The following is a 20,735-nucleotide window of genomic DNA, read 5'->3' on the forward strand; positions in this document are numbered from 1 at the left end:
GGCCTTGAAATTTAATACTAAGTGCCAACTGAAGTATTCTGGTCCCTCTCAGTTGAAACAAAAATAAAAAGAATTATTTTCTCCTCTGCTTTTAACTATTCAAATATGCTTTTTTTATAGTTTGGCAGTTTAGTAAAATACCTCATGGTTTAAATGCTATAGAAATGCGTGACATTTCTATACAGTTTTTCTACAAATACGCGTGTACAAGGAGCGGTATTAATTTATGACGAGTTCTTAATATTCAAAATATAATATGATTTCAGGTTTTCCATATAGGCATATCCATGTATGTCAGACAACATACCAGTGTCTTTTCTTTCAGGCAACAACAGTGTTAAAACCAATGTAGTTGTTGAAGAGGGTTACAGGTTAAACTCTGCCAGCCACCATTCATACTCCTCACTTGCCAACAATCCAAGCAGAGCAAAACGTAAACTACCAGTTATACTCATCAGAGATATCAACTATCCTCAGCCAGAATTTCAGGATATTCCTCCCAGAACTGGTCCCCGATAATGTCACAGTGCAGGGGAACAACTTTAGTCCTAGTCCGAGTCACTTCAACTTCCTTTTCTTCCGCCTCCTTTGGCAGTTTTATTTTCTTAGTCATGACTTCGTTAATCTGAAAATACAGTTGACGCGTTAGCAGACATGTAAGACTCCAGAGGGGATTCACAAATGGACAAGAAACAAAGCTGCAACAAGAGCAACTACCAACCCTATAGCATACTACGGAATTTGAACACTGAATCTTTTGAAAGAGAGTCTGTTCTCAGTTCAAAGACTAACACATGAGCAGTGGAAACCACATGCCATCATCACACGGCTTGAAGAAATGACCTGCAAATTCACATAATCAGTTGCGAGTATTCTTGAATAAAAGTACAATACTTATTTTGGAACTATAGAAAACAAATGGGAGACCTTGCAAATGACCAAGAAAAAAAAAAGTATGTATATGGAACAAGTGGAATATATTTCTAGGTTAAAGCCTCTATCTGTTCTAAGTAGTTCGAATGAAATAATAGAAGTCACTGGCCAAAATTAAATTGGGGGGGGGGGGGAAGGATTATCAGTTTTCTACATATAGAAGCTCAAAGGCTGAGCAAGTTACAGATAACTCTCAGCATAGACTCATCAGGTCCTGATCACACAAAACATACATATTTCTAATTAAGATCGCCTACCACAGAAGGACACTAAGGCCATAAACATTTATGATTTTCTGGGGTCTCACCTCATACAAGACACAGGACAGGAATCTCTTAAACTAGCTCTGCAACAATGATGTAATCCAAGAATGATGAAAATTTCCAAGTTATCGTTAAAAGCGGTTCCCCATTAACAGCTGCACTCCTTACTATGCTGCTTTACAGAAGTAGAAAGGGCCTAAGCATACTATGAGCTGAGCTGCCTTACTGAACGAAAGTTTGTAACTCCTTTGCAGTGGAACTACTTGGGATCTAATCCTGTGAAGGGCCTGGCACAGGCCCCAGTGATTACCATATCAAACTGACAACAGTCATTAAAATGTAATTTTTCAGGAAGCAGAATGCTTCCTCAATTTTCAAAGCTGGTAACGCTAAGAAACCGACTGTATGATTGGGAGATTTATCTAACAAATACATCAGTCTTGTGAAATTCTACATATACATCCTCATCTGTTGATACACATTTTATCGCAACAGTCGTAGTTTGATCTAAGCCAGACTTCAGAGACTAGTTTTTATACTACGCTCATAGACAAAGATATTTCAAAGACACCTCCAAAGCAAGTAGTCTTCTTACACATCATTATATGGCAAATATGGTTAGTTTTAAAATATATTTATACATAGACATACATTTGGGATACATCTGGTGATCTACAGTGTAGCTTGTCTGCCATAGTGCAGCTATTTAAAACATGAGCATGAAGCAAGTGGTAATAGTTTTTTACCTTCTGCCATATTAAGACAGTTCCTTTTCTATACATCGAAGGTTCATTGTTATAGTTGATGTTGAATTCAGAAAACAAGATTTCATTCTTATCTCCAGCCAAGGTTCCCTGAGAGGAAATGAAAAGAAAAAGTACTCTTATAGAAAACAAACAAACAAACTGAATCGCTAGGGTAGAAGATGAGTGAATACTGGAAGTAAGACTAACATTTATACAGGTTTTTCACCTTTAAATTACAACGTTTAACTACCTCTCCCAACAGAGGAATTATTTCCAACTGCCAAATGAGGATATTAAAACAGAGATATTTTTTAATTACATTTTCAAGACAAACAGAAGAAAGTCAGCAGACTCCAGGAGAAAAGAGAAATAATCTGCTGAAGTCTGCACAATGAGACAAAATACTACAGAAGGGACAGGGAATCAATAGCAGCTGAATCCTGCCATTGTACTTCGTGCTTATGGATACTGGATATTTATAATTAAGATTTCTAAACTTGCTAATTAAGAAATCAAAATCCTGCTAATATTTGACCAAAACCACATCATTTGCTAATCATCTTAACATCTGTACAAATCAAGAAGTTGTTGAATCTACACCTGCAAAATTATTACAGTAAGAGCAGACAAGCCAGCCGGGGCTGCTGGGGAGGGAAGATACAGCTCAGCAAATCTTACGATTTTCTTTGTAGCCAGAAAAAAAAAAAAAAAAAGACCTCAAGAGAGTCTTACCTGGAGTCTGTCCTGTGCTTGCACTGGTGTCAAACCACTTCGCTGTACAAGCATCCAAAACACTGTATTATAAAGATTATTAATATGGCCTAAAGAGAAAAGAGTGAGAGGAAAGAGTATTTACCAAATCTGAGTGATTACTCAGAAAAAACAACTTTATTTCCAGAGTCATATCCAAGAAACAGCCAAGAATAAAGGGGAATTAATAATATCAGTTGCTAGAGAAGATACAACCTTTCTGATTAATTTTTAAGGTACTGCATATCATAAGAATGACAAGAAGAGAGATTTCGTTACAAAATTCTGAAAAGAGAGAGCAGAGGGGGAAGGGTGTTTATGTGTAATTAAATTATCTTCATTTGAGCAACAGGGACTAGGTACTAATGAAAACCTAGAAATTAAACCCAATGGTCTGTTCTAGCATGGAATAAACAGCACTTTTGATTGCTACAATTTTGCTACATGGTGTGACTTTCAACATTCACATCTCTTCATTAAAGAAGATTACCTTGGCTAAACAAACCCAGAATGTAAAAAATAATAAATTAATTCTATTATTAAGTCTAATATTTTCTGGGCCGAACTCACTCCCAGCATGCAACAAATATAGTTGTAGCCTGAAGACTCAGAATTTCTACATCCATACAAAGCCCAAAACAATTCTGTTTATTTAAAACTACCACCCTACCTGCTGTTCTTTCACTGATATGTATATGTACAAATACACTGGCAACAAACACGTTTCTATTCAGAGAGGAAGAGAACTCAACTGCACAAATCTCTGTTTTCTAGAAACGCTTACAGTCTGCTTGTCTCCAGCTGAGGTAGTCCTTTAAATTTTGGTTGCTGGGATACAGCACAATTCGCCCATCAAATCCTGGTGGGTACAGAAGTTGCTGGTCCTTAAAGTAATCCTTCCAATAGAATACGTAACTTGAGGCAAACTGGGAGACCACATGAGTCATGAACTTACTTGCAAACACAAAGAAAAAGGAAAAAAGAAAGAAATATGTCAATACGGTTAAATATCTGTGATTATCTGAGGTATCAGTAGCGATAATTCCAGTGGATAGCACCATTTCTTAAATAATGGCCCAACGTATCAGTTATGGCACAGATTCTTCTGCAGAACAGGAAGTACTGAGAATCAAGTAAGCGTTTGTAAAAGGAAACATCAAAACTTTTTTTAAAATTCTGTATCACTGAATGTGTTTTCCTGAAAGATCACATGCAAAGAGTTCACATGAAGAACCTAAACTAACTGTAGCGTAGACACCCAAACACAGCCCTACTCCTAACCTCTGCCTGCAGGTAAAGGCAAATCTAAAGAATTACAGGTTTAGAGAGAGCTGTTAAAAACAAGTTCACTTCAGTATCAAAGCAGCTGTTACCTTGCTCTTCTTTTAAACCACCTACTCTTCTTTTTGAAAACAAAACTATATTCATCACTCTGTCCATACGCAATAGCAATATCCTCCAATTCTTGCATCACTGTCTGGGCACACTTGGTCATCAGATGAAGAGCACGATCATCATTTGGCTTTTTGAACTCATGCTGCTCAGAAAACCTTCAAAGCAAAAATGGTTAAATAAGAATCCTTAAAAAGCTAATAAAAATGCTAACCCATTCATTTTCCTCATATTTGCTTTCTATGAATATTGATTTCCAGTATCCTGTCAATACTGACAGAGAATTCCCTCCAGGTATGAAAAGCAATAACAAAAAAAACTCTTTTTATACATTCTGGATAATCCATTCTCCTTCCCATCAGTAGTTCTGTACTTTATTTGGAAAAGGATGACAAATACTACTTTCTGTAAACTCACTTTCTCCTAGGGTGCCTTTTATACTCAGTCCAACAAGGGCAACATGAACTTGCCAAGACTTGAGAGCTTTACCAGAACCTGTGGTGACCAAACCAGAGATCAAACCCCCAGCAAGAACACATCACAACAGAACTGTGCTCTATTTATCGCGAAGAAAGGCAAATGCCACACAGACACCGGCTCCAAACACAAATAAATATCCCTGTATACCAGTTGCTGTCCCTCCCCCAGCACACCCCAGGCACTGGTGCACCATTTCCCTACCACCCTGCCCGAAGGCACCGTCCCGAAGCTGCCCCTGGCCCCTGAAGACAAACACCCGCAGTCACTCCGTGCCCTGGAGAGGCCGAAGGGTTCACGGGGATTCAGGGGGGAAAGGCGGGTTTGTAACCCCTGCACCTGCAGAATTCACACAGGTCCGGCAGGGAACGGCCAAGGCACCAGCCAGGATCCCTCTTCTCGGCACATCACTCGGAGCCCGCAGCCCCGGCGCCTTTAGGCCGAGGAAACTGCGAGCGCCCCGGCCACGGGCTGCCCGCCCGGCCTTCACCTGTGGAAGTTGCGGCCGTCCAGCCGGACCACTATCCAGCAGTTGGGCAGACAGGTGTCGTCCGCCTCAAAGTCCCGCACGTACTCGAACTTGCTCTTCGCCATGGAGAGGCGGCGGCCGCGCACGCAGCCCGCCCACCGCCCGCTCCCCGCAGCGACGGCCGAGGCAGCCCGCCGGCACCCCAGCATGGCCGGAGCGGAAGCGGAAACGCCGGCAGTAGAGCGGCCAGCCCTTCTGGGCGTCCAGGCGGACCTCTCGATGGTTTGAGGTCTCCATGGCGACCGCGTCGCGCGGCGGGGGCGGGGGGAGCGACCGGTGCGCGCCCATTGGCGGGCGGAGGCGGCGCGAGGGCGCGGCGGACGTTGGCGCAACGGTCGCGGGCGGCGAACGGCAACGGCGGCGGCGGCGGGGGGATGGAGCGGGGGGCGAGGGAGCGGCCGCTCCGCCCCGGGGCTCCCCCGGAGCCGCCCCCGGGCCCCCGCTGCCGCCTCCCGGCGGCCCCTCGGCAGGGGGAGGCCAAGGTCCCCCTCAGGGTGCTGCACATCAAAGTGGAGGAGCCCGAGCCGGAGGGGAGAGATCCCCCGGCCTGCCGCGGCGACGAGTTCAGGGGCTCCCCAGCTCTGTGGGGGGGTAAAGAGGAGGCCCGCGGCGCCATCAAGAGAGAAAGGGACTATGACAAGGGCAGCGGGGAAAGCCAGAGCGAGGTGAAGGTGCTGGAGAAGAGGGGGAATGGGAAGGAGCCCTGGAGAGGAGGCGCTGTCAAAGCGGAGCCGCCTGACCCGGCCGTTGAGGCCTGCAGGGTGAAGATGGAAAAGGGCGATGCCCCGGCTGGCCCCCTGTGTGGGCCTGCTCATGCCAGCACCGATGACCGCAAGGCGCAGCGGTGCGAGGGGTTGGGGATCCTCCCTGAAGATCTGAAGATCCCAGTTGTGTTTCACCCCTTACCTCCTGGGACCCGCTTACAGATCCAAGGCCCTCTGCCGTCAGAGCTGATCCATGTGGCTAAAGTGCCGGCGAAACAAGTGCCGCTTAAAATGCAGTCTTTACTGGAGCCTTCAGTAAAGATTGAAACCAAAAATGTTCCCCTCACAGTACTGCCCTCCGACTCAGGTATTATGTTAAGAGAGCTTGGAAGGGTTCAGTAAGTGGCACGCAGCTGACAGGTTATCAGATAGGAGGACACCCCTGGAAAGGTCGTGTTAGCGAACCATCCCTCTGGATGGACGGGAGGTTGTACAACTCTCTTCTTCAGCGTCAGACGTAAAAATACGGGAGCAGAGAGTTCTCCAGTGGTTTGTTAAAATCAATGCAGTTTTGTCCACTTCCTCCCTGACTACCTTAAACCCCTTACAACAGTGTTCGGAATTGCATTGAGTTGTGATTGCAAGTTTAAGGTCAGGAATCAGCTTGATTTTTAAAGCTGTGAAGCATTCATACACCTCTCAGAAAATCTGGACATCTTAAATGAGGAACATTTTGAAACATCTAAATTAGAAGCTTACTTTTTTTGAGAGATATCTAGGCTTTCAAAATTAATGACTTGACGTGGGGTCTTAAAGACTAGAAGGCTTTTGCCCTTTATTGATAATGTGAAAGAGTTCATTTCTTAGCCTTTTTCAGGGAGGAAATTGCTAGCTCGGGGATCAGTTGTGAGGGCTCTGGGGGTTCTTATCATGTCACCGGCTCAATTTAAATGCAGTCTGTGTTTACAAAGAGCCAAAGCTGGGTGTCATGTAACAGTCATTTGGTAACACATGTTCCTCCAGCAAAATCTGAGAAAAGAGTGAGGAAAAAAAAAAACCCAACCAGAAACCCAGAACAGCAACAACCTCAGCTGAGAAGCCAGGGACTGCACGGGTGTGGGACTAAACCGCCATACCGTCGTTAGATCAGGTCCCTGCATCGCTAGGCCTTTGGATACTCAGTTCTGGTGGTGACGACAAATTGGCAGTAATATGGTCTATGCTATACAATGTTTAGTTTATAAATTCATAAGAAAACAATCTAGCCAAATGAAATCCAAACCAGTGTGTTAGCAGTCCCATATGTGTTTTGTTTTTTGGTTTTTTTTTAATAGTATGTAACAAAAGCCAGGTAAATGATTCCTTATGCAGTGGCTCGGTGAAGGTTAGGGGAGGATACTCCCTTAGCCTTAGTTGTTTTTCTAGGAACTGCTCTCCAAATGTGCGTCGTTTCATGTGTTCCAAAGCTCGAGTGATTCTTTTGACTGTTGCCAAATATCCTCTGGATATACTTTTGAATGTAACCTGTATTGCATATATTGCCTGGAAGATGATCGTCTTTCCTCGTTTTGTTGCGTAGGTATGCCAGATACTCCATTTAGCAAGGACAAAAGTGGCCATGTAAAGCGTCCGATGAACGCATTTATGGTGTGGGCCAGGATCCATCGGCCCGCCCTAGCAAAAGCTAACCCAGCTGCCAATAATGCAGAAATCAGTGTTCAGCTTGGATTGGAGTGGAGCAAACTGACTGAAGAGCAGAAGCAGCCCTATTATGATGAAGCTCAGAAAATAAAACAAAGGCACCGAGAGGAATTTCCTGGTAAACGTATTTATTTACCTGAATGCTGTAGAACTGCAAGATTTTTTGATAAACGGACCTCTTTCATTAAAGCAAGTAATACAGTCAGAAAAAAATTACAAAAATTTCAAGCACGCAGTCCTTCTGTCAGCTTTCTAGTGCCTGAAAGCATATGAATTTTTTAAACATCCAAAATTATGTTTCACCCTTCATAGCCTCTAATGTTTCTTATGGTCTTAGACCACCGCAGCTACAGCAGCTCGTCTGAATGCTTTAGTAGTCTAATGGCCAGCTAGTGAGTTTATTGTGAGCATGGCCTGCTGCATTATTATATATATAACAGAATATATATATATAATATATATATTATACATATAACAGAAAGAGCTGTTCAGGTGGCCTGTGGTGCCACATGCATCCATTCCTTAAAAGCAGGAAAGGGCAATGCCACAGGAAGCACAAACGGCACTGTATTCTGGCATGTTCTCCTTAATGTGCTTCCCTCAGCTGTGCCACGTCACTCCCCACTGTTCTGTATTTCTTTGTCTCACAGTTACTATTTAGTAACGTGACAACAATGCCCAAACATTCCCATTTTATTTCCACCTCTGATAAAACGCCCCATTTGCCAGCTCACTGAAACAAATGGAGTATTGCCATTGACTAGAGGAGCAAGTTTTGGACTCATTTTTTTAGACACTTCAGAATTACAGATATCATAGCTTTCCGTAAAGAATGAGACCATCCCCAAAATCGTCTGTCTGCATCTTTTGTCATCTCTGACAGGTTGGGTTTATCAACCACGACCAGGCAAAAGGAAGCGTTTTCCACTGCCTGTCTCTGCTGTATTTTCCGGCACTTCTCAGAGTATCATCGCTACAAATCCAGCTGGCTTTTGTCCCTTCCAGTCACCTGCTTACTCTGTTGTCATCCCCAATGTTAAGAACAGTATTGGACGTCCAGTCTGTGAGTTTTCAGTAGTGAATGATTTGAAAAATTCAGAATTTACCTATTGTAGTAAGAGTTATACATATGGTAGTGTAGATATAGTTAAAACAATTTCTCAGTCTTTCTTGACACCACTGTTTCTATCAGTCCTCCTCTGCACCGCACCTCTGCCTCCTAGTCTCTACCTACTGTTTCCTCAGCCTCTTAAATTCTTCTGGCTTCTTCATTGCCCACAGATCCCTGCTATTGTCTTTGTAGCTCCTCGTTACCGCCTGCTACCTCTTCGTCTTTTTGGATCTTCACTTGCTTCCTATTAAGCTATGGCTGTTTCTTGTTCTGTCTCCACCTCACATATACCTTACCTCACCAGCTCTAACGCACTAGTGCTCAACCCTGCCCTACTAAGCCTGAAAATGCTCGTGAGCTGAGTCCGTGGCACCTCCACCCCGATGTTAGTGTTCCCTGGCAGTGAGGGCACCATTGCTCTAGAGCAAAGGCTCAGCAACTTGGACTGCCTCCAAGAGACAGCAGACAGAATTGTCAACAAGGTCATCAAAAAAGAAGTTAGTAGGGTGTTAGTAAGGTGTGTGCTGCAATATTAACGCAGTCACTTAATCTGAAAAAGAAATTTTTCATTTGCACGTTTTCCATGAACAGGTACTTAGGTATCTATGTGCACTTGGAATAGTTCTATGTATAGTCGTTATGAACTTGCAGATGCCCACAGTTTGAGCGTAAGTAGCTCAGCTTTTATACAAACAAAAATATAGTTACAGAAGGAATGCATTAAAAAGTTGCACCTAACCTGGAAGTTAGTTTTTATAAGGAGTCAATATGGGCAGTGAAATAGGGTGTAGTATGGGAGCCCGCAGTCAAGTATAATAGCTGACCCGCATATTTTGTAGTGAAAGAGCTCTGGCTCTTTCAACAACAAATAGCTTAGATCCAGGCAATGGCATTTTTCCCTTGAAGTGTACTGACAAGGGCTGCTCTCCTTGTGATGAGACAAGAAAATGAACTGCCTGTTTATGCTGCGTGGTAATATTCGGAGATGTAGAAGAGAACACTCAGCTTTGTTCTGGTGAAGTTCTGAGTTAGCGATGTGATCCTTTCTCAAATCCTTCTGTAAATTTGACCGAATGAAGTATTCTTTGTTTTCTTACCCTAGTATATTTTATAATGTTATGTTGTCCTCAGATGCTACTATGTTTCATTCCGGAGTTTACTATCCTCTTGTGGTTGAAATGATTCTTAAATACAAACTGTGAAAATCTAGATGCATTTAAGTCCTGTTGACTCGGAATGTAGACTCTTAGACGAGGTAGTGGGGTTTGAAAATACTTAGGCAATGTGTTTTGAAATCTTTCTGTGTAAAGGCAGGCCTGTTGGCATGACAGTGTACATTCACGCGTGTGTTCTGCAAAAGATTTCAAAGTGAAATTGGCTAGTGGGTACCTTCATTGGTGAAACAAATAAGAAAACATATCGGAGAGTAGGGTATTTTAACTGTTGCTTCTGCTCCTCACTGCTGCTTTGGCACCACGCAGATTTGTCAAGAATTTGGCTCACTCCAACTCATCTAGTAGATTTGGGAGGTCGCCTGTGCTTCAGGCGCTAAATGCATGCTCCAACCCCATTCTGTGGCCATATCAGGACAAGACACAGCCCTCACCAGGCTCACAGCCTCCACACTCACTAGCCAGTTCCTTCTTCTTTCACCCTTGGGTTTCTGTAGAAGGGAGCTTGAACGTGTGGGCTCCAAACCCATCTGTCAGAACACATGTTGGCCAAGTGGTGTATGACTGTGAGTTGCAGGGAAGTAATGCTAGCAAGTGTTTTTGGGGAAATGGTTCTGGCTCTGGCTGTGGTTTGCTACGCTGCTGTTTATGAAATCTCTTCTTCTATTCATGTCTGATAAATAACTCTTCTGTTTCCTAAAGGTGAGGCTCCTGCCATCCGTCTGCCACCTTCTTCCATTCAACATGCTGGTCCAATCACTCTTTTCCAGACTACTAGTGCAAGCACTGCATCAGCGGCTGTTCCAGCTCCAACCTTGCCCCTGCGCCCTGTAATTTCACCACAGCCCTTTGCTGAACCTGCTCAGACAGAAGCTCTTGATGTATCATCCGGGCTCAGTTGCTCTCTGAAGAGACCTACACCAGTTTTCATTGAGAGCTTCAGCAGAAACCCAAGTAACATACCCACCACTAATGGCAGATTTTCTGTCTCTAATAGTGAGCCCCCAAAGGAATACCCAGGGGTTTCTATTTTTCCTAGAGGTGTACCTCTTCCCCAGGCTACCCCTTTTCTTCACTCACATCTCTATGAGTCTCCTCCCGTTGGTCAGCCAGCCAGTCTCTTTGGAGTACCTCCTCGGTTTTCATTTCACCACCCTTACTTTGTACCTGGACCTCACTATTTCCCCTCAAGGTAATGAAACCCTTCATTTCAATACCAGTAAGAACAAATGCTAAAAGGCAGAGAGTCTTTTGATTTACAGAAAGGAGCATTCAGAAGGAAAGGTGCTCTTACCTTCCCATAGCTCCCGTGTGGTGGGACCTGCTGGCCTGAGGCTGCTCGTAATATATGCCCAGTTATTGAAGGCTCCGTAGTACTATCGCAGTAATTGGCACTCCCAAGCCCACTGTAAACAGAATTACCTTCTCTCTGCTTTATGCATCTAAGTGCAGTTGATTTCTACAGAAAACCGTTAGGTAGAGATAGTGTAAATATATTTTGAAAATGATCGGATAGAATTAAAGTAGGCGTGTGAGATGTCTCCCGGGTACTATGATTGCAGCTGTCATAACTACCAATATTTCTGAAATCCAGCCTGGTGGGAAATGTCTTCAGAATTCTTATTTAAGTAGTAATTCCTAGTTTTTCCTTTGCAGTCTCTGGGCAGTCAATCAGAGAACAGCTAATTAAAGAATTTACAAGCTAACACATGTAATATCCCGTGGGTATTTCCTAAGCTAAGCATGCACAGAAAGCACCAGCGCCCTCCCAGCAGCAGGTGTGCTGCTCAAACGCAAGAAGTCTGGTGGCTTATTCTTTGTAAGGCATCATTTTTCTTTCATGACTGTGCAATATCAAACATAACAAATCATTATGACTATTAGACTTAAATTCTGCCCGTTTATATACTGCTCATTCCTACTAATAGCAACAACCGATGTGTTCCTACGGCAATAAGACTACCTGGTCATAGATTAGGGCTGATGATGACCCATCAAACTCAGAAGAACTTAATGAGTCGATAAGTGCAATATAAGATAGTTCTAATTTTGAAGTCCTTTAAAGAAACACAGAGCACATACTCCCAAAATTGCTAAAGATGAACTTTGCTTAGCCCTTGGTCTCTGAAATTCGACAGTTTTGTGGGGCCTCTGAGGGAGAGGAGTGTTCTTGTACCATAACGGACTGTTCTGAGTTCACACGTTCATGGACTTCTGAAGGCTGCCAGCTTCGCTAATGCCAGGATCTTTCTAATATAACGACTCATGAGTTCACATTCCTATAAACTCATTTCTTGCATACAAGAATCATAATTTCTGAGTAGCACTCAGTATGTATGCAGATTTATGCGCTAAAAATTTAGATGTTAGATTGGAAAGAGGAATAGTCTCCTTGAAACCTCAGTAGACATTGTATCAATGTCTTTATAGTGTCTGCACTGTGGAGCTCTGTTACTTCTTCACATACTTTGTTTTCTTAACAATGATGTGGTGAATTTCTGTAACACTGTGTAAATTGCAATACCTGTGTCGTTCTGCATCAGAATAAAAATTAAATTAGGCATGGGTCTAGAGTATGTGTGTTTTGAATATTTCAACGGGATAAGCTGACTAGCGTAGAACATCGGTGTCATTCTCTTTTTCTTAGCTGAATGGAAGTCTGTCAATCTGCATTTCTGACAGCCAACTTTCAATCTCTTTCGTTGCAGCACATGCCCATTCAGCCGACCTCCATTTGGCTGTGGGAATTTCTCCAGCTCAGCGCCTGAATGCCTTGGCTTTTACGAAGACAGGTACCAAAGACAGGAGGTGATGTTTTCAGCTCTGGACGGAGCCTATCCTTTCAAGGAATACCCAGAAGCAAGCATACGTGAGAACCACCGCAGCTGTGAGAGCCTTGAAGTAACGTCCTGTCACAACAGCTGCAACGAGGAGCGGTATTTAAGCCCTCTGCCGCAGCTGGACGTCAGAGCACTGGAGGAGGTTTTGTCAGCCACCTCATCTACTCCCTCCAGCATCCACCTAATCAATGTAACTGACAGCGATGAGGAAGAAGTAAAGTTGTTGCGAGAATTGTAATTTTTAACACAAATTATACTCCAGAGGAATATTATAGAATGAGAAATAAATGTTTTCCTCGACACTGTCTTTTCAGTCAGTGTGTTCAGTGGAAAATCCATGTAGCTTGAGGGGGCTGTGCAGGTAATTTTGAAGAGTCTGAGGGTCTGTTTGTATTTTGGGAGATCACATACAGATCTGGGGAGGTCAAAAGCCTCTGGAGTTTCATCTGCTTCATCAGGGCGTTGTTTGGGCTCTGGCTCAGGAAAGCACTCACGCAGGAATTCAGCTCTACACATGTGATAATGTGCTTTCCTGAGCAGAGGTGTGTTTAAGCACATCCTTTTAATGCCAAAATAGGCATTTTGATGGTATTTGCCATAATTTTGTAGGTATTACTTTAGGAGTTTTAACAGGTGAAATAATTCTGGTTTATGACCGTAATGTAATTCTTGCTGCAGTAAAATACTACAAGGCCTGGAGAGTGAAGTCAAGAATGATTCTGCAGTGCGTTATATTTATCCTTTGATGAGTGTTTTAAGCTTAATTTGGTTAATTTTCAACTGTAGTCTGTATTTGTGGTACAACTGCTATATAACGCACTAAAAATTTACATCAGCTTCAGTAATACCTTGGTCTGCAACCAGTTCCATTAATAAAAATGGGATTGTCCAGAAGTATGGTGAGGCATGGTAGCACCCAGAGAGAGGAAAATGGATGGGATCTGGCCCTGTGACTTACACTGGTGAGCTGTGAGTTGATCCCTGAGTGTAGTTAGTACTGTAAAGAATTCTCCAGAGAATACCAAATTCTCTGAAGAATAGCAAAGGCTGTTTATAGAGAGAGTAGCTGTGCTGAACTCGGAGAGTAATGAAATTCAAAATTTTTTGGCCAAAATTTTTAATTTATGTTACTAACTTTCTTTTTTCCTCCCCTGGTTTGTGGAATAGAGGGTCATTTTCTTCTGGGAATCCTGTTATTTTGCTGTTGTTGTATTTGAATAAACTCACCTGAAGAACGTATCCCTAGTGCTTCATTTTAAGCCATGGACATTGAACCGAGTGGGGACAGGCAAATCATAATTCATGTAATTCACAGACTTACTGGGCAGCTAAGCTGCACATGCCTAGAATTTTCAGACAGTTTGGGCTACTACTACTGGTGTATATATGTGTGTGTATATTTGTATTTATAATTATGTAAATCCAGCTACCACAGAAGTATGGGAAGAGCTGAAAGCCATGGCTGGAGAAGTCCATCCATGCTGGGCTGCCAGAGGATGCTAAGGAATGGTTCAGAGGAAGCTCAGTTGACCACCTCATACAGGACATCCTGTATTTTATGGGCTGTCACACTGGATCTGTTGGACCCTGAGCATCCCGTCGGACCTGAGGCTTAGGCCCCCGATATCCATTGAGACTGCATTATTGATAAAGGCAGGTACAAATGAAATTTCCATATGCCTCAAAAGTTAGTCCTAAGTCCAGGTAGAGCAGATAATCCTCTGGGTTCTTTGCATTTTAAGTTTTCGGTTTTATATCAACATTTTTATACTTTTCTGCTTCTGAGGGCTCATACCTCCATTTTCCAAGTCCAAGATTTGAGAACTACTGCATTTTGTAGTTAAAGAACACAAAAGCACGAGTAAATCCTGTCTACCCTACACATTGCAACTGTGTTGTAAACAGCCCCCTGCTCCCACTGCATCTGCAATGCAGATGAATCATTAAGAGGAAAGTCTTATAAATAGTAGAAAATGCCTGTTCGTTTCTAAATTATCTTCTCACTGAAAGCTGATCTGGCCTGCAGGAATGCATGTGGGCAAATGTACTAATTCCTACAGAAGTATGTTTCGGGGTATAAAACAGCTGTTTGTGGGATTATTCTCCAGATCTAACTTTTCTCCCATTTTGCTTTTTATACATTATGGCGTAGGAGATGAGACATATTGCAGTGCACCAGAACCTAGAACGGTTGCTTGCCATGGATAATACAATTTAATTCCTCCTATATGGGGGCGTCCAGCAGTGTTTGAGGGGAGGTGCCTCAGAGCTGCTCGGTTGTACCCTGTGCTTGTTGTGAAGCCGGTGCCGAGAGCTCAGAGCGAGCTTCTGCGGGTTCAGGGATTTGGCATTTGCTGTGCAGCATCTGGCTGCTAATGGGACCTTTGCTGTTCAGTTAGGAAAGCAGTATTACACCCTCAGTGGAAACCCACCCTGTTTAATACCACAAAGGCCAGAAGAAGAGAAGACTGAGGGTTAACACATCCTGGATATATGAATGTGAAGCAAAATGTAGGGCTGATCCCTCCCTCCCTTCCAGCGAGAGCTTAAGTCCTGAATCAGTCGTGCAGGATCTGTGTCTGCAGGTCCATGGCATCAGACCCAGCCCTCAGCTGAGCTCTCTTGAAGACTATCGTGTCTTGTCTACAACAGAAGTGAAAATTATACGAACAACCCACCCAAACCTAGCTTCCTCTGAGTCATTCCTTAGCATGCTCTGGCAGCCCCGCATGGGGGAATTCTCTTGTGATAGAAGGGCTTTTTAGCTCCCATTTCTAGGTCATTTTCAGCCCACCTTCGAACTCATCTCCTAAATGCAGATTCCTGAAGTGCCAAGCACCTGTGCTGCTATTTCTCCTCTTGCAACGTGTGCCGTGGGTCACAGGCAGGGCCACAGCCACAGGGCCACAGGTCACAGCCCCAGCCCTGTGGCGAGCGGCTGCCCTCCTGCAGGCCTGCTTCATGGCAGGGCAGAGGGTGCTGGAGACATGACGGACATATCCTACTCTCTCATAAGACTTTCTTCCCTTCTTTCTCTGCTGTTTACCTTAATCTAAACTAAAAATCACCTTGCATGCTGCTCAGCTTGGAAAACAAATTTTCCAAAAAAAGTTTCTTTTCCTCCTGCCGCTGTAAAAGTCTAAAGACATTTAGTAGTGCTTCCCACTGCGTCACTGCTGGATAGCCACAGCTATCCATTTGCAGAGATGAGTTTCTTCTCCAAAGTTACTGGACAGTTTTATGGATTAGATGTTATTAAAAGCCCTTGTGCCGTTATACCTGTTCCCCTTCTCTTTCGAGAATAAACTGCTTCAGCCGAATGACTATTGTGTCGGAGAAGTTTGCAGGCAGCGTGGAGAGGACTAGAGTGCTTTACATGTACAAATACAGTTACAAAGCTGCAATGTGTCTGCATATACAACCTTCTACCACTAAGTTCACTTGCCTGTGGGAATGAAGCAGAAGTAGCAGCAGTGACCCAGCCTTTAAAAAAAGCGTAGGGAGTGCTTTGATATTATTTCAGTGACAGCCCATGGGGACCAGCCCTCGCCTGGTACCTGATCAGCTTACAGCACTTCTCCCTCTTTGGCAGGACAGCTGCTCCAGGGCTCGGCCAAGTATTCCCTCTGTCCTACATGGGTGGTGGAAAACCAAAGCTAAACAGAAGATGCTGGGTCAGCCGAAGCTGTTCTCAACTGTTAAGACTCAGAATAATGAAGCTGGGTGTTAAATTGCCAGTTCCCTTCATGGATTCACAGCTTTCCTCCTTTGATCATTTCAAGTGATCTGAAAGAGAAAAATGTTCTGAAAAATGGAAGATTTCACATTCACCGGAGTGGTGATTTCTTTCATCAGTGCGAGCGTCTGAAATGCAAAGGTTAGGTAGGACAAAAAGTCTTCTACCTTCTCCTTCTGAGCCTTTGATTCTTGGTAACGTTTTCTCCAGTGTCAGCAGGAGTCTTTTCAGAGCAGTTTGTTCAACAACCTTTCCCATTTCTGAAGAGCGAGTTCCAATGAAATATTACTGAGCTTTTAGTCTGATACATGTCCAAGTCATTCTCCGTGTAGGCTGTTTCTCTAACAGGCATTCTCCTCTGTAGGTCTATCTATTTCCTTCTAGGTGGCTAACTCCTAATTTACTATGAAGATAATGGGAGAATCATCATCTTTTGCTTTCCAGCTAACAACAATAGTGTTAAACCATCTTGCAAGCTGTCGAGTAAGTGCAGAAACCCCACTGCGAAAGCATTCTCATCAGCTTTGCCCTGGGGAAAGTGAAATACCTAATTTTCAAGCTTTCGGAAGGACCACGTGCAGCGCCCCTTGCTCTGGGTGCTGCATGGAGGCTGCTGCTAAGAGGTACGTCCGTCCCTTGAGCACAGGGGATGCAAGAGATAAGGGAACAGAGCACAAACTTCCAAATTCCCAGCTGATACTTTTAATCAGGCAGTTGGGATCCTGGAGGAAATGAGTCTGAGTCTGTGTAATTTGTAGATAACCGAAAGCCTGGCCTTGCTCCGTGAATCAGGCAAATGTCCCATTGGCTTGGGTAAGAGCTTTTTGAAGAGATGGGCACAGGCAGGCTCTGACTCATCCTGTGCCAGAGGCAGGTAGCGTTACAGCGTCTGGGCACTGTTAATAAGGCTAGAATATCCTGAATCTTTCCATGCAACAATGTCTCAGTAATGTCAGTGATATATCAGATAGATAGATAGATAGATTACACTATATATAACAACTGCACAGTCTGTGGCTATATTTTTATAGAGGGAGTTTCTGGCAATTATAAATTAAGATCTCAATTCTCATATTACCAAGATCCAAAGATAAAAATATCACTATATAACAAATGCAAATATTGCATGTATTTTATTTTTATGATACTTGAATGCTGACAACAATCACGAGCAGATAGTTGTTGGCCTAAGTATTTTAACAATCTTAAAATAAGTCTCCTTTTATTCGATTTTACGCTTTTTTTGAGCTGATCTTCTTTTAGAGAAATATATGGAGCAGTCCCTGGGAAGATTTGTTGTACTGGGGAGATTTGTGACAATCTTTCAGTGCAAATATACATGTTCGTCATCAAAGTATTTCTTTTTTCCTTTGAGTAGACAGAAATTTTATGCAGGGATGAAAGCAGAATAGCTAAATTTGTGTCTAAATTTGGCTTGCATTTTTACTTACTTATAAGAAAAGCATCAACAGTAGTGCCATTGTTTTCTTCTATATTACAGGCAGCTATAAATATATGGGAGAGCTCACAAAAAATTCAAGGTTTCCTTTCAAGATACTCCCCATGATTAGAAAAGAGCTGAAATCTGGTCCCTGGATTTTCACTCTGGGAAACAGCGTGATTTAGTTGTGTGCTGAAAATTTGTGACCTGTCTGTGGGTCAGCTAAAATGTCACTTATAGCCTGCTCACCCTGATGATTCCCTCTAGGTGTCCCCAAGGTGTCCTGGCTTTATTCTGCCAGAGTAATATCAGGAACAAACTGACCTTCACAAGATCACAAAGGTCCAGCATGTGAAGTGCTGGGGGAGAGAGGGGACTTACAGGAGAGTCATAAACCAAAATGGCATCTGCAAATGGAAATGGTCACATTTCCTTTGGGCACGGTGGCAGGAGTCAGCGAAGACCTTCAGTAAAAGGGAGCTCAGCGGTTTCAATAGCAGAAATAAACCTCTGGACAAGAGACAAAATCATTACTATTATCTAGCAAACCTTTATTCTAAATGGAGTATTAATTTCCTATCGGCCTGATTTACTGATAAACTCTGACATGTAGCCAGGTGCAAATTCTCCCCATTTCTTAAGTTGGTTTCCTGGTGGTTCACCTACACGGGCACTTCAAGTATAGAGATGAATGGAAAGGGTTGTGTGGATTATGTGGATCGATGGCTGTCTGAAGAGTATGACTAAGAGGTAATGCCTTTCCTTGCCACTCTGAGCCAGCCCCGTAAAAATGCACGTCAGTCCAGCCTCGCAGCCTTGCTAGCGTGGCTGCAGCGGGGCTGGCCGGGAGTCGCAGCAGGCATACACTGACATAAGGGAAGGCGGTTGCTTTTCACGGGCTCAGCATGTGCAAGGAGCACCTACAGCACCATGGAGCTCAGGTGCTTGCCGCTGGTAACCTCGGCACGGCCCCCCTAACTTGTGCTCTCCTCTCCTGGTGGACCCCGAGCCGCGCTGGCTAACCCAGCCGCAAGGCACCTGGCTGCCCTCGGGGTGCTCGTTCCCCTGGAGGGCAGAGGACTAGCACAGAGACGATGCATGGACCCCAACCCATAGCCCTGAAGGATGCAGGAGAAGACAGGGATGCTCCTTTGGGAGCCTCATGGGACCGAGTGGATATTCCTGAAGGGCAGCATAGGGAATATGAGCTGTGAATGCTTCCAAGCCCTTCCCCAGTCCCAGCTGCTCCATCCGCCGTAAGGGGAGAGAGGCAGCAAACATCCTTTCGCTTCTGCCCTTTTGTATGGGCACAATGACTCTCAGCCTATATCCCTTAGCCTATATCCCTTCAGCCATCGAGGGGCAATGCATTTCCCAGGAGCAGAGGGATTTAGGATGCCTCTGGAAACATGGGTTCAGCCATGAAGGGTTTGATAGAATTAGATATAATAAATAAATAAACAACTAAAGCCATAGCACTGCTCCTAGAGGAGCCTCTTGACTGATTTGGCTGCTTCCCTCCACCAGGTCTCCCCTCTTTGCTAGCTTTTGAGGCAAAATGGATTTCTGTGCTGGCAAAAGAGCTGGAGGGACGGACGGACGGACAGACAAGGTTTTGCAGGGGGAGCCCCAGAGAGGAGTTCAGGCTTCCCCCTGCCCCGGGGTGCCGGGGGACAGCCCAGCCCAGCCCCGCACCACCGAGCCGCTCCCGCACCCGGGGGGAGGAAGAAGAGGAGGAGGAGGAGGAGACACCCCCACGCCCCCAGGCAAGGGGCTGCAGGGACGGATTTCGGGCCGGTGGTGGGAGGAGAAAGCCGGGCCCGGGAGGTTTTATACGGCGGGGCGGCGGCGGCGGAGCAGCGCTGCCTCCCGCCCGCCCGGAGCCATGCGGGGCCGGGGGCTGCTCTGCGGCATCGCCCTCTCCCTGCTGCTGCGGCCGCCGCCGCGGGAGTGCGGGCTGCCCGGCCCGGGGGGGCTGCGCCGGCCGCCCCCCGCCCTGCCCAAGCCCCTCTGGCTGCATGAGCCCCCGGGGAGGGAGGACGGGTGGGTGGTTGGGTGGGGGGATCCTCCTGCTTCTACAGCCAGCGCAGGGCTCTCCGCTCCCGGCCCGGCCCCGTCGCCTGCGCCTGCCGGGGGCGCGGGGGGGGCCGGGGCGCCCAGCGGCTCCGCTCCCGTCCCCCGGGCCGGAGGGGCCGGCGCCGAGCGGCAGCCCGAGGTGGTGGAGCCGCGCTGGGCAGCGCTGGGGAGCCCCAGCAGCGAGAAGGTAGGGCGCGCCCGGCGCTGCGTTTCTATTTTCAAACCGTTTCTTGTTTCCAGGGGGAGGAACGATGTCGCGATTAGCACAGGACCTCGCGATGCGCGTTTTGTTTTAAGATGAGCTCTGTGCCAAGCCGCAGGGATGAGCCAGAAAGCCCATCTGCGGCACCGGGAGCTGCAGCAGCTCCGCCAGATCCCAGGGAAGGCTGGGCGAGCTGGCTGGCACATCCCGGGCACCGAGCCTGAGGCTGCTCCTGGTGACTTGCATTTACCCTGGGCAATCGTTTGCCCTCTGTCATGCCTTAAAGCCTGGATCAAGTCTACCCGATCTATGTGTCTGTAAGAGGGGAGTGAGGCAATGCAATCAGTGGCGTTTAGGGAGCAGCTGAATAGAGGCATCTGCTTTAGGAGAAGATGAATCCCAGCTGTGAGGGTGCTTAGCTAAGAAAAGCCAACCAGCAGCTCAGGTGTCTCTAGCTGTGCATTAGACACCACCTGTATCGGTGCAGATCTCTTGTGTGGATGGATGCGGTGGTGTGGCAGAGTCTGCAGCCACCCTGGGAGCTGCTGGGGTGCCAGACCGAACGCATCAGCCACAAACCGGGGTTCAGCTTCGCGCTGTTTGCAATTGCCACAATCAAGAAGTCATCAGTTGCATAATCAAATGAAAGAAGGAAATCCAGA

General features: G+C 45.3%; 3 protein-coding genes across 9 annotated transcripts in view; 2 read left to right on the top strand and 1 right to left on the bottom strand.

Annotated features, from left to right (window-relative positions):
- Positions 1–219: 219 nt before the first annotated feature.
- On the bottom strand, positions 220–5,254 carry THG1L (tRNA-histidine guanylyltransferase 1 like). 7 transcript variants are annotated; one of them, XM_087754179.1, is made up of 7 exons: positions 5,052–5,189; positions 4,502–4,579; positions 4,066–4,242; positions 3,477–3,646; positions 2,675–2,763; positions 1,943–2,050; positions 220–625 (listed from the first exon to the last, which is right to left on the bottom strand). In XM_087754179.1, the coding sequence occupies exons 3-7, from the start codon at positions 4,185–4,187 to the stop codon at positions 464–466; spliced, it is 651 nt and encodes a 216-aa protein (XP_087610305.1). In that variant the 5' UTR covers positions 4,188–4,242; positions 4,502–4,579; positions 5,052–5,189; the 3' UTR covers positions 220–463. The 7 variants fall into 7 exon arrangements, with proteins under 7 accessions (XP_087610305.1, XP_087610306.1, XP_009465126.2 ...); XM_087754180.1 differs by having other exon boundaries at positions 5,136–5,151; XM_009466851.2 differs by lacking the exon at positions 4,502–4,579 and having other exon boundaries at positions 5,052–5,254.
- A 210-nt stretch (positions 5,255–5,464) lies between these two features.
- On the top strand, positions 5,465–12,856 carry SOX30 (SRY-box transcription factor 30). The gene is made up of 5 exons (XM_087754174.1): positions 5,465–6,161; positions 7,374–7,613; positions 8,379–8,558; positions 10,481–10,970; positions 12,487–12,856. The coding sequence occupies exons 1-5, from the start codon at positions 5,465–5,467 to the stop codon at positions 12,854–12,856; spliced, it is 1,977 nt and encodes a 658-aa protein (XP_087610300.1).
- A 6,821-nt stretch (positions 12,857–19,677) lies between these two features.
- The window catches only part of ADAM19 (ADAM metallopeptidase domain 19), a 34,518-nt gene continuing 33,460 nt past the window's right edge, over positions 19,678–20,735 (top strand). Inside the window, exon 1 of the mRNA XM_087754041.1 lies at positions 19,678–20,058. Within this exon, the coding sequence (XP_087610167.1) occupies positions 19,681–20,058 (378 nt within the window). The 5' untranslated portion in view covers positions 19,678–19,680. The remainder of the gene's footprint in view (positions 20,059–20,735) is intronic.

Source organism: Nipponia nippon, unplaced genomic scaffold (assembly GCF_047370975.1).
Source record: "Nipponia nippon isolate SJK-2023a ecotype South Korea unplaced genomic scaffold, ASM4737097v1 scaffold_17, whole genome shotgun sequence".
Lineage (NCBI taxonomy): Eukaryota > Metazoa > Chordata > Aves > Pelecaniformes > Threskiornithidae > Nipponia > Nipponia nippon.

Coding starts and splice junctions, on each gene's coding strand:
- THG1L (XM_009466851.2), bottom strand. CDS start 5,239: ATGCTGGGGTGCCGGCGGGCTGCCTCGGCCGTCGCTGCGGGGAGCGGG. Junction 2,764..3,476: donor CAGCTGGAGACAAGCAGACT/GTAAGCGTTTCT, acceptor TTTTCTCTTTAG/GCCATATTAATAATCTTTAT. Junction 626..1,942: donor CTGTCTTAATATGGCAGAAG/GTAAAAAACTAT, acceptor CTGTATTTTCAG/ATTAACGAAGTCATGACTAA.
- SOX30 (XM_087754174.1), top strand. CDS start 5,465: ATGGAGCGGGGGGCGAGGGAGCGGCCGCTCCGCCCCGGGGCTCCCCCG. Junction 6,162..7,373: donor AGTACTGCCCTCCGACTCAG/GTATTATGTTAA, acceptor TTTGTTGCGTAG/GTATGCCAGATACTCCATTT. Junction 8,559..10,480: donor CAGTATTGGACGTCCAGTCT/GTGAGTTTTCAG, acceptor TGTTTCCTAAAG/GTGAGGCTCCTGCCATCCGT.